Source organism: Gadus macrocephalus, chromosome 13, assembly GCF_031168955.1.
Source record: "Gadus macrocephalus chromosome 13, ASM3116895v1".
Classification (NCBI taxonomy): domain Eukaryota; kingdom Metazoa; phylum Chordata; class Actinopteri; order Gadiformes; family Gadidae; genus Gadus; species Gadus macrocephalus.
The window spans coordinates 20,547,801-20,563,555 of NC_082394.1; the positions used below are offsets into that span (position 1 = coordinate 20,547,801).

General features: G+C 45.6%; 1 protein-coding gene and 2 long non-coding RNA genes across 19 annotated transcripts in view; 2 read left to right on the top strand and 1 right to left on the bottom strand.

Annotated features, from left to right (window-relative positions):
- The window catches only part of LOC132470079 (uncharacterized), a 222,202-nt gene that overhangs the window by 110,432 nt on the left and 96,015 nt on the right, over positions 1 to 15,755 (top strand). The gene's annotated exons all lie outside the window — the stretch shown is intronic.
- Positions 7,887 to 9,410, top strand: LOC132470076 (uncharacterized). Its single transcript, XR_009528584.1, has 2 exons — positions 7,887 to 8,865; positions 8,928 to 9,410. It is a non-coding gene; the product is annotated as an uncharacterized LOC132470076 (long non-coding RNA).
- Positions 8,928 to 15,755, bottom strand: part of plekha6 (pleckstrin homology domain containing, family A member 6) — a 64,631-nt gene continuing 57,803 nt past the window's right edge. For 13 of the 17 annotated variants that reach the window (XM_060068192.1, XM_060068200.1, XM_060068206.1 and 10 more), the window contains 9 exons: positions 13,998 to 14,162; positions 13,301 to 13,382; positions 12,949 to 13,049; positions 12,669 to 12,824; positions 11,997 to 12,149; positions 11,605 to 11,738; positions 11,350 to 11,489; positions 10,517 to 10,625; positions 8,928 to 10,025 (listed from right to left, as the gene is read on the bottom strand). In XM_060068192.1, coding sequence (XP_059924175.1) covers positions 10,528 to 10,625; positions 11,350 to 11,489; positions 11,605 to 11,738; positions 11,997 to 12,149; positions 12,669 to 12,824; positions 12,949 to 13,049; positions 13,301 to 13,382; positions 13,998 to 14,162 — 1,029 coding nt within the window. In that variant the 3' untranslated portion in view covers positions 8,928 to 10,025; positions 10,517 to 10,527. The remainder of the gene's footprint in view (positions 10,026 to 10,516; positions 10,626 to 11,349; positions 11,490 to 11,604; positions 11,739 to 11,996; positions 12,150 to 12,668; positions 12,825 to 12,948; positions 13,050 to 13,300; positions 13,383 to 13,997; positions 14,163 to 15,755) is intronic. The other 4 variants (XM_060068198.1, XM_060068195.1, XM_060068201.1 and 1 more) reach the window with 2 other exon arrangements.

A 15,755-nucleotide genomic window follows, 5' to 3' on the forward strand; every position in this document is an offset into this window, starting at 1 on the left:
TGGCCGCGACTCTTCAAGACTTGAAGTTATCATTTTCTTTGAGAAATGAACTCAAAGAACTGCACTGAAGTCTTTCATGGAAAAGAAAGATGTATTCTGAGTTAAAGGGGCGGCACCAAGCTTGCATTTGAAAATATCAGTGCACGCAATTGGATAACACTACGACCAATCAGATGTATAGGGGTGAGGTATCCAGACCAGCGGATCTAGCCAATAGATAAGACTCTTGCCGTATCCGGTGCTCTAATTGGTTTCAGCCTGTGTGGGTACCAGATTGACTCGGCTGCCATATCGACTCGGGGTCCTGCGCTTACAGATGACGTATCGACACTTGACGTATCGACACAAGCCAACGGACAAAACCCGGAAGGGTTGTTTATAAAAGGGGCTCAATCCTGGACATAAAACGAAGGCTCAATCCGTTTTGGTTTTGATTTCATTGAACGCAGCCCGCACAAACAAAGCCATTGGAAACACGTCTAAAAGCACTAATGAATGCATAATCCCCAGTTCCTGTTAGGGACTTTTATTCAGAAGGAGGAGAACGTAAGTGTCTGCGTGTGGGTCGCTGTTTTGACTCTGACTTTGAAAAAAAATATTATTATTATTATTATTTATTTTTTTGTAGATATTAATCAAGTATAGGCGGTATCACACTTCTCAGCCTCCCTGGTAAAGTCTACTCCAAGGTGCTGGAAAGGAGGGTTCGGCCGATCGTCGAACCTCAGATTGAAGAGGAACAATGCCATTTTCGCCCCGGACGTGGAACTACGGACCAGCTCTTCACTCTCGCAAGGATCCTGGAGGGGGCCTGGGAGTATGCCCATCCGGTCTACATGTGTTTTGTGGATCTGGAGAAGGCGTATGACCGGGTCCCCCGGGAGAAACTGTGGGAGGTGCTGCGGGAGTATGGGGTAAGGGGGTCTCTCCTCAGGGCCATCCAATCTCTGTACTCCCAAATCGAGAGCTGTGTTCGCGTCCTCGGCAGCCGTTTCGTTCTCAGTGGGTGCTGGTCTCCGCCAGGGCTGCGCCTTGTCACCAATCCTGTTTGTGATATACATGGACAGGATATCGAGGCGTAGTCGTGGTGAGGAGGGGTTGCAGTTCGGTGGTCTGAGGATCTCGTCACTGCTTTTTGCAGATGATGTGGTCCTCATTGGATCATCGGCCTGTGACCTTCAGCACTCACTGGATCCGCTGGCGGCCGAGTGTGAAGCGGCTGGGATGAGGATCAGCACCGCTAAATCTGAGGCCATGACTCTTAGCAGGAAACCGGTGGATTGCTTACTCCGGGTAGGAAATGAGTCCTTAGCCCAAGTGAAGGAGTTCAAGTACCTTGGGGTCTTGTTCGCGAGTGAGGGTACTATGGAGCGTGAGATTGGCCGGAGAATTGGAGCAGCGGGGGCGGTATTGCGTTCGCTTTACCGCACCGTTGTTACGAAAAGAGAGCTGAGCCGCAAGGCAAAGCTCTCGATCTACCGGTCGATCTTCGTTCCTATCCTCACCTATGGTCATGAGGGTTGGGTGATGACCGAAAGGACGAGATCGCGGGTACAAGCGGCCGAGATGAGTTTTCTCAGAAGGGTGGCTGGCGTCTCCCTTAGGGATAGGGTGAGAAGCTCAGCCATCCGTGAGGAACTCGGATTAGAGCCGCTGCTCCTTTACTTAGAAAGGAGTCAGCTGAGGTGGTTCGGGCATCTGGCAAGGATGCCCACTGGGCGCCTTCCTTGGGAGGTGTTTCAGGCACGTCCAGTGGGGAGGAGACCTCGGGGAAGACCCAGGACTAGGTGGAGAAATTATGTCTCAACACTGGCCTGGGAACGCCTCGGGATCCCCCCGTCAGAGCTGGTCAATGTGGCCCGGGAAAGGGAAGTCTGGGGCCCCCTGCTTGAGCTGCTCCCCCCGCGACCCGACCCCGGATAAGCGGATGAGGATGAGGATGAGGATACAATTTATATAATTGTATATTATAGTTATTATTGATATTTCCACGACATATACCATTTTGAGCGGAGCAGAGAGAATAGTCATGCCCTTGCACCACTTGATATAAATAAATCCTAGATTAGGGAGTTGCCCCCCTATGGTATGCTCAGCTGAACGCACCACTCTCTGCAGAGCCTTACGGTCCTGCATGGTGGTGTTCCCATACCAAGCGGTGATGTTCCCAGTCAGCATGCTCTCGATGGTGCAGGTGTAGATGCTCCGCAGGACTGGTTTGGATGCTCTGAATTTCTTCAGCCTCCTGAGGTGGAACAATCTCTGTCTGGCTTTCTTTACCACGGTGTCCAGGTGGGTAGACCACGTCAGATCATCGGTGATCTGGACACTGAGGTACTTAATTGTATCCACCCTCTCCACAGGGGTCCCATTTATGGTTAAAGGAGTGTAGTCCCGCACCTGCGTCCTCCCAAAGTCCACCAGCATCTCCTTAGTTTTGCTTGCGTTGAGGTGGAGATTGTTTTCCTAACACCATTTTGTCAGGCAGCTCACCTCCTCCAGGTAGGCCGTCTCATTGTTTTTGTGGATTAGGCCTACCACTACGGTGTCGTCAGCAAACTTTATGATGGTATTTGAGTCCGCAGTGGCTGCACAATCGTGTGTGTATAGGGAGTACAGCAGAGGGGACAGAACACAGCCCTGGGGGGCCCCTGTGTAGAGGGTGAGGGAGGATGAGGTGTGCCGTCCTGCTTTCACCACCTGAGGTCTCTCTGTTAAAAAGTCCAGGATCCACCTGCAGAGGGCATCGTTCAGCCCCAGGCTCTTGAGCTTTTTGATGACGGTGGAGGGAAGGATAGTGTTAAAGGCTGAACTATAGTCCACAAATAGTAGTCTCACATTGTTCAACACTTTCCCTGTACTCTTGTCCAGGTGTGATTGGACAGTGTGTAATATATGAGCAATGGCATCCTCGGTGGATCTGTTGGGCCGGTATGCGAATTGTAGAGGGTCCAGGGTGTTGGGCAGTGAGGAGCTGTGGGCCTTAACCAGCTTCTCGAAACACTTCATCACCACAGAGGTAAGTGCAACTGGGCGATAGTCGTTATGGTCTAGGCTTGAATATAGCCGTGAACACTGGTGCCAATTGATCAGCGCAGACCTTGAGAACCCGCCCCGCTATCTCATCTGGTCCTGCAGCCTTCCTGGCGTTCACCAGCTTAAATGTCCTCCTGACATCGTGTTCAGAGAGAACGAGTGGTCCTCCGATCCCTCCAAATCCGCCACTCTCAATCCCTGGAGGAAATTGCCCCTTGGCAGGTGTCAAAACGTTCAAAAAGATTATTGAGGTTATCCACCTCCATAATAAGTTCGTTTCTCGGAATGTGTGTGATGAATTACAGTGTCTCTGCATGAATGCGTTTGTGCGTGCGAGCGTCAATGTGCTTCAGAAACATCCTGTTTCCTCCGGAGGGGCCAAGCTCACTGGAGTTGCATGACCATGGTTTGCATGAATAGAAGTCACATGATGCAGTATAATGAATCAAATCATTAACAGTCATAGCTCTAAAATGACAGACATAGCGGCGTGTTGTTGTCTAAAGTAAGCAGGGTCTCTCTCACAAAGTGTACACCAGAGTTTTACCATGTGGCCCTAAGCATGTGTTGTTGTTTTAGGGTCCAAAACAAGTCTATCAGGTGGGTTTGTTGGTTGATCAGGTCGTGATTTGCATTAAAACAATCGTAGAAATTTGTCAAAGTTAGATGGGTTATTATATTAATGCTGGGCATACTCACTGTGGCAGTTTTCCTCTATGGCAGGGTAGGTGTAGGAATAGTTGGCCCGAAGTAAGTTATTATGGGTTATCATATTCCTGCATACTCACTGTGGCAGCTTTCCTCTATTGCAGGTTACGTTATGCCTTTGTTCAACTCATGTTTTTCTGCAGTACAAGCAAAAAAAATAAATGCAGAAATCAATAACCAATACAGAAAATCAAGCTATCCGTAGTTAAGGTAGAAAAGTAATCAAATGTATGGTCCCAAACATCAATCAAACGATAAGCAAAGAAAAGTTAAGTCACATTTTCAGTAACGCATAAGGGCTGAACGCCTGGTCTGTCAGCGTGATCACTGTTCACCTGAGCACACCTGTAGTACCTTTAAATCAATATCGTTTGTAATGTTTCCTCTATTTGAGCCCTCGCAACCTTTAAGATCAACTGGGACCAGTCAGCTCACTGATCTATCCAGCACACATCTAGGTGGACACTTCCACTTGTGATGTCATGAGGGGCAGATTTTCAAAACGGCTTGTAATGGCGCATTTCCACCAGAGGGTGCGGGTCAGTTTGGTGCGGCTTGGTAGAGTAGTGAAGGTGCGGTTCGGTGTGGCTCAGTTACGGCTTGCGTTTCCGCCGCCGACAGTACCCTTATGGTGGGGGGGTTAAGCCGAATGGCGATAGCCGCGGCAGCTACGATAGCATCGTGACCTCATAGCAGCCCGACACAGTGTAGCCTGCTAATTAATTCAAGGAAAAAAAAGACCACACACAATGAACAAAGATCAACAATGTAGGACGTCCAAGAAGGATGGCAAACTTTTGCCCGACATTTTCTTCAATACACAAAGCTTTGCCGTTGTCTAGAAATACCTTGCGGATTATGTGTTTGTTTGTTATTATCCCCCTGTCACACGGAAGTGCGATTCTGTCGACCAATCAACGGACGGCGTGTGTAGCTCGAACTTGCCAGCACCCTTTCAGGCATCTCAGCAACTCAACGGAGGAGTACTGCGAGACGAGTACGGCTCAATACTGCCCATTCCGGGTCACGCCCACTTTTGGCGGTGGAAACGCGATCCGTGCCGCACCGTTGCGCACCGAACCAACCCGCACCCTCCGGTGGAAACGCCCCATAAGGCTACTCAAACTCACACCTGGTGCAATGCCATGGGTATGGAAGTAAATCTGTGCCATCGTATTTAGAAGAAAAGGCATTGAATTCTAAGCACTGAATATTGATGCATGAAATAATGTATCTGGATTTTTTGCCTCTGAATTTAACTCAATAAATCATATTCAGCTTTATTTTTTAATGTTAAAAAATTCAAAATCAAATATTCAATGTTAAAAATTCAACGTCCCCAAATTCAACTTGCAAAATTCAGCTGCAAAATTCAATGTCTGAAAATTCAGTGTTAACATCCGGGGACCCAAGGAAGAGCAATCGATCCAAGATGCTATAGATCGCGATTTTTCACCTCGACAACGGCAAGGTCGATTTTATCATATAAAGACCGTTAAATTCAAATTCAAACACACCGGCAAATCAACACATAAGTCACGTGATCTTAAATAGACAGTGTCCCTATAACACAGAACGATAACATGTCAATAACACGGTATGGTGAATTATGTCTAGAGTCCACCACAAGACTACACTTTGTTGCTCAAATGTAATATTACCCTCCTCTTTGAGTCTCCCGAAATGTCTTTACACTTTGATGCTCAAACTTAATATTACTCCCCCCCTCCTCCCTGTGGACTGTTTTAGTTGTTTTATATTTCTTATGTTTTGTGTGTATGCTATGTGTAACTATAGGATACTGCTGCCTGTCTTGGCCAGGACACTGCAAGAGATGTTCAATCTCAATGACGATTATTATTTTCAACTAACCAATAGCAGTTGCCTTGCATTTCAAAATGTCTATGCACTTTTCAGCCCTGAATAACGGTAAAAGCTATTTAATAATTGATTTGCATACTACACTTTCCATTGAACAATTACCCCTGTTACCATACTACCAATACATTATGACAAATATTTATTATTACTTATGTCAATCACAGGCGGGGCGGTATTGTTTCCAAAACTATTTAGCTAAAAAATAAAGTAACATTCATCTCGTTTTGAAGCCAGTAAAGTTAGCAGCAGGTTTGATATTCGCCGGATATTCGGTTTTGACACCGCAATCCGATTCATCAACACAATTTCTTTACATTACGGGTGTAGTATGTTTAGGACAGTTTAGGACACTGTATGGACAAAATCAGAATGACATAAGTTGTTGCTATCGATATCTGTGCGAGAACAGCACTTACATCTACGTTCCCAGACTGGTGGCATAGACTTTCCCATGGAATTGTGTCAGGAAAGAAATCACCACAAATCAATAAAAATACATTTTCTTATTCTGATTGCTGTAGTACTTGCCAATGGTGGACTGCTACTTAGTACAGGTAACACTTTGCATTATAGCGAATCAGTATGCAATTAATAGTTTAAAATATCTACCAATAATCATAAAAAAAAATTAATTAATACTGTATGTAAAATTACATTTTGTTTGAATAACAGTTGTATTTTTTATTCATGTAAAGGGAGTCTGATGTAAGGCCCTATTACATTTTTTGTTGTAAATTAAGGTTAAATTGTAGATTTAAAATTATGTAAAATGTCCCATTGTCTGTATGGATTTTGTATGGATACTACTACGTAAGATTGTATGTAAGATTACATAATACATTTGGTTTGAACAAGGGTAATTCATTTTTTTAAATATTGATGACATATATGGTTAAAAAATCTTGTTCCATTTGCCCTTTTTTGAATCATGACGCCCCTGCTCCCCTGCTCCTCAAAAGGTCTCTGCACGGCCCTGCTGTGTGCTAGTAGCCATCAGGCTCTACAGCCAATCCTGACCCCACACGGGACCTCAAGACCTGTCTGTTCCTTACGCTGGACCCTGACTACTGTGTCCTGCATGGACTCATATTAATATATTCATTCATATTCACGTATGTTCTAATGATTGACCGACTGTAATTCAGTCTTTCAGATATCCAGTGCAGATGTCTTGGGCCAGCTGCTCAGTGTTTTACTTTACCATCATTTTGTACCTTCATTCTTCTTTATGTTAGTATTCTTATTATCGTGGGTGGGTTCCTACTCTTACCTGCAGGACCTCTCCTGTGTTTCATTCTTATGCTGTAGCTGCTTTGACACCTGGATTTCCCCTTGGGATAAATGAAGATCTATCTTTCTGTATTCACTGTACATGTACGCCAAAAAATATTTTATATATTTTTTATCTTGCATCTTTAAATGAAATGCTAAATAAATGGAAATAATTTGAAAGTGATTTCAGAAACTTTTCTTTGTCCAAAAATGATATTTTAAGCTAAATGATGAACTACTGTTTACATAATTTACTTGTGAAGGCCTGCCTACGTTGAAAATCACATAAGTAATGGTTATGTTATGGTACGGTTTAGATATACTGCAGTTATATTATTAGCTCAATGAACCACAGGCCTATTTATGGAACAGAAGGCCTGCCTATGTTGAAACACACACAAATAATTGTCGTGGTATGGTACGGTTTATTGGTAACTTAATACAGAGCATAAAGAGCAGAGGAGAGCAGCATTTCATCATTCCTTCCCCTGGCCATGAGTATGGTTTACCTGTGCTGTAGTGTTTGCTGAGCAAAAGAGCCCATTCATCCATAATGCTACACACCTTACCAAGTAACCCAGGACTTATTCTGCCAAATTTCATAAAGTAATTCCATCCCTGAACATTCTATCTACGTTGGACTTTCTCAAAACCTTTCCAACATGAAAATCAATCAAGAAAGCCAAATAATGATATTGACCATAATAACTATAATTGTTTCTTTGTGTTTTAAGTTTTGGTATCTCAAGTGAAAAAGTCTGCCTTTTGATGTGTTTTTATTTGACTTTATTATTCAGATATACATTAGGTTTGATGGAACACATTCAAGGTATATAAACAAAGAAAGCTATTGAGAAAGATTTGCTGAGCAATTAACTTCAGTAGTAGCAATATTTTTGGCAGTGATAATCATGATCAATAAAATAACAGCAAGATAATCATTCCAGACAGCAAGACATGTATTATTATAAATGAAATACTGTGGGGACCCGAAAGCTTCTAGAGAAACACTTTGTATACATTCACTTTATTGCAAGATATTTCTTAAACAAGCAGACTCATTTTTAACGTTTGCATAGTTCAAGCAGTTCTGTGTAGCAATGGTTAAATGATATCAAGATGAAGGTGGTTGGAATGGGAAATATTATTGACCAATAGTTTCATTTTTCATCAGCCATAAATGCTACCTTATATATCAAATATCCAAAACGTACTAGTCCAATTCGCATTTCGTAATGCATCTAATCCAATTACTCCAAAAATACCAATATTTTCATGTTACAAGACAATGTTCAAAACCAATAAATTAAAAAAATATATCTCATCAATATTAATTTCTCCGCTTTAGTTGTGAAAATGCTAAACATTGTTGAATTGTGTGTAAAATTCGATTCTGTCAGCTGACACCTAAAAGGTGACATTAAATATGTCTACATCTAAAACAAATAATGCACTGCCTCTTTTAGTGACATTAATCCATTTCTCATATGACAAGAAAAAAATAGAAATCTTCTCTCAACACATACCGCTGACTGACAAAACTAATTCCCTTTTGTTGGATTTAGATATCTGATTCAGAGTCTTTTCCCTACAAAGTCCTCTTCAACGTGGGCCGTGTGGTCGGTTGATGAAAGCAGAAGGCTGCAGACGGCCAGAGAGAAGCAGCGGGGAGGAGAAGGAAGAGCCAAAGACATTATTCAAGCCATGGGTTCCCCTCGGCATTTCAAATATGTGCTGATTTTGGCAGTCTAGAGCATCCCCCCGTCTGGGACGCCCTTGGATCTCTTAATCGAAGAGTTACAACAACACACCACAAAGGTCTCAGGACGCCTCGGAGGAGCACTACACCGACCCCACTGCACTGTGGTACACTTCCATCAACTCTCCACTGCCTGACTGTCAAAGACAATGGCTGGTAGGTTTATAGGGGTTTGGGGGGGTTGGTTGTGTTGTATGTATTTTTGACTGGTAACTTGAGTGGCATTTGTTACTCAATAAACATATTGTTCTTAGAGGTTCTCCAAATCAAGATGAAATGCATGTTCTGTGATCAGTGTGTCAACATAATATCAATCTGATTAAAATCTATTCTTTATCAAAATATACAGGAATTATATGGCACTACATTATATGATATGATAACTCTCAGATAAAACTATGACATGAAGGTATTGTAATCTGCTGGCCTAGCCGTGCACATATGTCCCAATGTGCAGACTTACATTTCTAAGGTCACTTCTATTTCCTCTAGCAGTGGTCACATTTTAACATGAAGATTATGAATGTATGTCCACAGAACTTTAACAAGTGATGAGGGATATAATTAAACTAATTTAAAGATAAAAAATAAACATGTATTCCAGGCGCTAGACACAGTGGTTCCCATTGAGGTGGTGGTGCTCCTTCAGGCAAATATAAAAAGGCTAACAAAGGTTTTGTGTAAAAGACATTTGCTTAAAAGGGTCGGGGGTCAGGTTTAAGTTAGGCTTCATAGTGCGTTCAAAATAAGCTCTCTGTCCTTTAAAAAAATCTGAGTGTGGGCACTGTCATGTAGAACCATTATAAAAATCTCCAGGGGTCGACAACAGGGATCCTTGTGGACCCAGCTCGGGTCAATGGCCCTGTAAGCCTGCTAGTGCGCTATCTCTGTCTTAGAAAACCCAGTCTCACAAAGTACAAAGTGACCCTTTTGAGGACCTTTCAGCTGAAAGGAGATATATGAAGACCAGAGGTCTTTAGATAAACCTCTGCTTTTCTGACTCCTTCTACACGTTTTCAAATGTCTGCATATTTGATCAATGAATTCATTAATTCATGTATATCTTTAGTTTTCAATCCATGGTCAATCAATAAAATATAATTAGTGGTAACTATGTAGGAGACGTTCCTCTTTTCTGGGCCGTTTGGGTGTGAAACTAACATGTGTGTCCCCCGCATGGGGGAGTCTGAGAGGCAGAGGCCTTCCAGCTGGCTTTGGCCTCTTGGGTTCGAAGAGGCCAAAGCCGTTCAGAAGCACCTCCTCAAACAACATGATGAAGAAATAAATCCATGGTTCCCTGGTCCTCTTCCACGTGTCCCAAATCCTCAGAAAGATTCTCGCTCAAACCTGACGGCAGCCAGCGACAGAGCTTTTGGAGAACATCAGATAAATAAAGAGAAGGATGGGTAGAAGGTCATTAGCATTCACCATGTCATATTAATACACGTTAGAGGATGGATGGAAGGGTCATAGGTCATTAGCATTCACCATGTCATATGTATACACATCAGAGGAAGGGTAGAAGGGTCAAAGGTCATTAGCATTCACCATGTCATATTTATAGACATCAGAGAAGTCATGGTACACAATGTTTGGGTGATTGTATGTTTGGGGCTTTGTCTGGGAAATCTTAAACAGTCTACACACATTATGAACGACATCATCATGTCTTAATCACTTGTAAAACTGGAACGACCTGCATGTAAAGCATCACGCATTATAGAATTACATGAACCTCTAATCCCAACACATCGTCCCTTTACCACTGAGTGAATCAACATGTTGGGTGCTCGTGGTGAGAGGGGGGGGCGGGGGTGCTTTGGGAGGGCTGGTGAGTGATGTGGTCATCAGGAGACTCACCTCGGTGGGGCTCATACGCTCATGATGTGGGCGGAGGCGGGGAGGTCAGCAGAAGACGGGGGAGGGGCCAGGCGTGTGGGGGAGGTGGGGGGGCTCGGGACGCACTGGGCTGGGGTTGAAGGGAGGGAGTGCAGGGGTGGGGGGGAAAAGGAAGGCTAGAGAGTGAGTACATACAAAATTAAATAGGGAGAGGATTAAAGTCGAACAACACAAAATTATTGATCTGTTTCTGTATCATCTGGAAGTGATAGAGAAGGGACGAGATCATACTCAAAGAAACGCAAAATCGGAAGGATCCCGCTGTGGAGGGATGTGAGTCATGTGACCACCAAAGCACTTTGAAGCTCTCCTAAAATCGAGAATGATTTGAGAACACGCACTTCTACGTCGTGATCTTGCCAACCATTTTCAACAGCATATTGTTGGTGGTGCAACGTTCACTCTAGATTGACCGGCGATAGCTTCTCGTCCGGGCAAAAACTCAAATGAAGCGTTGTCACGTGCCGGGCTCATACATCACCCCTAGTCAACCCCCTCAATGCGTGATGTGTTTTTCTCTCCCAAGATGTCAGCTCTCTATCTCCCTTCCTTTAAGACTCTAGGATTCCAGCATGACGTATCATTCTCCAGAGTGGATGTGGTGAGCTTCTAAGTCTGAGACGGCTGTGCCCATCATGTAAACCAAGTGTTTTAATCAAGGATCACTCTTGATTCCAGGAGGGTGGTAGAACCCTCAGGTGCAGGGCGGGCCCTGAGGGGGGACGGCAAGGTGGGGGGCCTGGCTCATCGGCTGGTCTCCACTCCTCTGACTAAGGGGCTCAAGGCCAACTCACCGGACAGCAGGCGGCTGCGGCGTGAGGCCTCGGCAGCCAGGGCACATGAGATCTCGATGCGTTTCTCCTGCTCCTGGAGGTGCTGCTCCGAGTGGCCCCCCTCCGTGGGACCGTCCAGCAGGGGGACCACGTTCTGGAGGCTGGAGGTTGTTAAGGGAAGGTAGAGGAACCGTCAGTGATGGTAAGCCACGACAGATTACATGGTCGTATTATATCCCAAAGATTTCGGTACGTGTTTGGCATCACCAAGAGTACCTGGATTTGGCGATGAGAGTCTTGATCCTCTCCACCTTCTTCTGCTTCTCCCTCTGCTCCTCGGGGCTGAGCGGGGCGCTGACCTCCAGGTCCAGGTAGCGCTCAGGGATCAGCACCTTGTCCGGAGCCAGCAGCTGAAAAAGTTTTAAAACGCATTGAAGTTCACTGCCCGTGTTGACGGTGTCCTTAGATGACCACGCAAACCCTTGATTAACGCATACATCCATACAACGCCACAGCAACACACGAACGCAGGACCCAGGTAAATAATACTACTAAAACTACCGAAGTGAGAATAACTAAGATGGTGGGGACCTAAATCGGTTGGAAATCAAACATCCGGTCTTATTGAATAGAGCCCAGGTTGTAAACCCATTTAGAAGGCTCCCCACCTCCCTGCTGTGGTCCAGTTCGTAGTGGTCTGGCTCCAGCCGCACGCGCCGCAGACGGGCGATCTCCTCGCGGGGCGACTCCAGACCCTCACCGCGCACAGCCGCCTCGAGGTCCTTGATGTCCACCTCATGGGCCGTCAGCCTCCGCCGCACCTTAGAACACACACACACACACACACACACACACACACACACACACACACACACACACACACACACACACACACACACACACACACACACACACAGGATTACAAAGAGGAGAGGAGAGGAGAGGAGAGGAGAAGAGGAGAGGAGGGGAGGAGAGGAGGAGAGGAGAGGGGAGTGGAGGAGGGGAGAGGAGGGAAGGGGAGAGGGGTGAAGTAAATAGAACCCAGGAGAAGAGAGGGGGAGTAAGGGGAGCAGAGGAGGGAAGAGAGGAGGTGGAGACAGGGGAAGAGAGGGAAGGAGATGAGAGGAGAGGAAAGAGACAAGAGCGTGGAGGAGAGGAGAAGAGAAGCTATGGTAATGAGAAGGCACTGCTTACTGATTACAAGGTATGTCTCTGTCACTCTTGTGCTCCCCATCAATATCAAATACCAGTGCCAGTTCTTTAACCCAGTCACTCCCCTACCTACCCCATGTCCTCCTATTCAGAGGACCTAACTCTTTATAGGTAGCACATGGACCCACCACCCTGTAGCTGCCTGCGGTCTGCCCGGCCAGGTTCAGGCTGCGCCTCTTGTCCCTCACAGAGCTGCTCTGGTTCCGACGGAGCCGCTCCATCTGCTCCTCCGCACTCATCTTGGACCTGATCTCCGTGGGGAACACGGCGCTCTTCGGTCGCTCCTGGGGACGCAGAGGGTTGATCGTCATCACGAGTACCTCTGTAGCTGTTCCAAAGGCACCCTGTTCGAGCAGATATAGGCGGTGACCACCGCACGTCAGTTAGGATTCCTTGCTGTGTATTTACCCTTGAGATCCCGTTGGATGCTTTCCGATGTCGCCGGAAGACCCCGTCGACGTTCTGGGCCTCGTCGGTGGGTGACCTGCTCCTGGGAGGAACGATGCCTACTGCAGCACAGAGGGAGAACATAGGCGGACATGTTCAGCTCAATGGCTGAGGGTAGACGCTTAACAGCATACAGGTTAATAAAGGTAAATCCCGACACTGCCTTTAAGGTTAAAGTCACTCATCAAAAGGGGATTCTTCAATTGGATTAGATCATGTGTCATACGGATTAAACTCATTCAATTCCCTGTGGCTATTGGTATGATCTATGTACATCAACTCCTCTTTATGATCAGTGAGACTTCTTCTTTACCTTTATTCATGCCAGCCTGTCTCTCCTGTTCCTCGTTTTGATCCTTGACATCTTTCTTACTGCTCCGCTCACCATATTTGGGCTGCGAAAGGATCAATGAAATTATTGAAACAGTGCTAACAGTGTTAGTGCTGTGAGGGATCTCCACCCCTGCCCAGAGTTGCATTAGATAATAGCAGCACTATCTTGGGTTGCTGTTAGACTTATCTAACTATCTTAGTTATCTGGAATGAAAGCAAAAGAATAAATGCTACAAACAGAAACTATCATGTGCGTTATACTGCATTTAAACAAACACATTGAGACGAGTAGCGTGTGGGCAAACTGTTTGTTGATAGACAAACTAAATGATTGACAATGGATGATTTTAAAACAGATCACTGCTTTAAGTTGAAGATAAGCCAGTTTACTTTAGTGAGCTGAACTCTACATGTTTAATAGTGATGAAAGAGGCGTTGCAGGCAGATCTGAGGCCAAGATGAGACTCAGACGAAAGAGAGAGAGGAGTCAGAGGCAGCCAGGTGCTGGAGCAGCAGGGGAGCGTGAGGGGGGGATATAAACGTAACACGGAGAACAATGAAGGCCTGACCTCTCAGGACCCCCAGTGGATAAAGGCACCAATAGATGGAGGGTTTGCATGACTTTTGACATTTGGCTGCATACCGCTGCCTGACAGCGCTCTCCCATCCCAGAATACCTTTCTGTGCTGTGAGTCCTCATCGAGCGCACTGGCATCCAAGCCCAAGCTGCGTAGCCAGGCGGCGCTGTCAAAGGGCAGAGGTGGGACAGAAGGCGGGGAGGGAGGGGAGGACTCCAAGGGGCAGTAGGACGCTGGGAGTGGGGGTCTCGGGGGACCAACGTCCTGACAGGGAGCAGGTGGAGAGAGCAGAGGAGATGGGGGAGGAATGGGGGAGGTGGAGGCGGTAGTAGGAGGGGAGAGAATAGCTCTGAATAAGGAATAAGGAGTAAGAAGCCAGGCAGTGTGCAGAACAGCAAGACTCGAGGAGAAGCTGCTGCAGAATGGAACGAGGCCATGCTGCGGACCCCGGCCCCGCGGCCTTCAGGGGTCTTAGGATCTCATGATCCAATGAATTCACTTCAAAGGTGTGGCCCCTCATCAATCTCCCTCCACACACTCTTTCTCACTCACGCTCACACATACATATTGTTTTTCAAAGTTAAATGACTATGTGTAAAATTTTGGCTGTAGAACGAAGCAGTGTGTACAATTTAGCACTGGCCTAATAATACTGGGCAAACATCTTCCACTGACTCTCATACGCTATATCAGCACTCATGGAATGCCTCTTGTCCAATCAAATGACTTGGTTGGAACTAACTGTTGTATAAAAGAGAATAGCATAACCACGTTTTTTTCTGGATATCGGACTCCAAATTTGTCGTGGTCCTTTTTGATTGACAAACGTTTCCACAAATTAGGTTGAAAATAAATCAGCTTCTCCTAAATGACAAATAGGCCACTTAAGGAAGCAAACTAACAAGACACCTACAGATTGAGGCCAATGGGATTTTGATTACATTTTCAAGGTTATTTTTGTAGCTACGGTAGCCAAACCATTGTGAAGTATCACATGTTGTGTTGGATATCGATATGTTATTGAGAAGTATTAGGGCATATTTAGATTTGTACATTTCAGTACAAAAGTGAGAGGGCTAGCTGTTCACTTTACAAAGGGGAAAAAACATTTTAGAATAAAACCATTTACTGAGGCTGTGCCCCACGGGCCTAAAGATGTGTCTGCATAAAGCGTTGACCAGATATGTCACATGGTATCTCATACTGTGGAGCGAGAGAGCAGAACACAGGCTCAACGCCAGTGCCGAAGATGAGCTGATTGTTGGGATAGGTAAGGGGTCGTGCAACAGAGTATTTCTGGTGCAGAGCGTGTGAACTTTGCGTCTGCTTGTAAAGTGCTTTGGGGCTACCGGCTTTGAAAGTTGTGTAGGCCAAAGAAGTTTCACACACATCTGAGCAATCGTTAGTTGCTAATAGGTTAGCCTGATAATGCTCTTGAAATAGCACAAGCTGAGGCTCCTCCGGGTCAGAGAAGCGTCTCTTGGATGCTAGGTAGCTAAGATCGTTGTAATGGTGGCTCACTAACACTGTAGCTTGGGATTCTGGGTAGACGTCTTTCCTTTGACCGTTTGTCTGCTGGCTGGGATCAGTAGGACTGATTGATTGGGGGTCAGGTTCATTCTGCCTTGGATACGATTGATAATCGAAACACGTTTTATAATCACTTGAGTACTGGGATGCTTCTTGGAGGAAACCTGGCAGTTCCCCAGAGCTGGCTTTGACTGGGTGAATATTTTGGTTGAATACTTTCTCTGATCTGGAATTGGGGCCTTGGGCAATTTCTTCAAGCAGAGGCTCAAACCTCTGCAAGGGTTCCCTCAGAGCGCGATGGACTTCCTGGGATGTGTGAGTAATTTC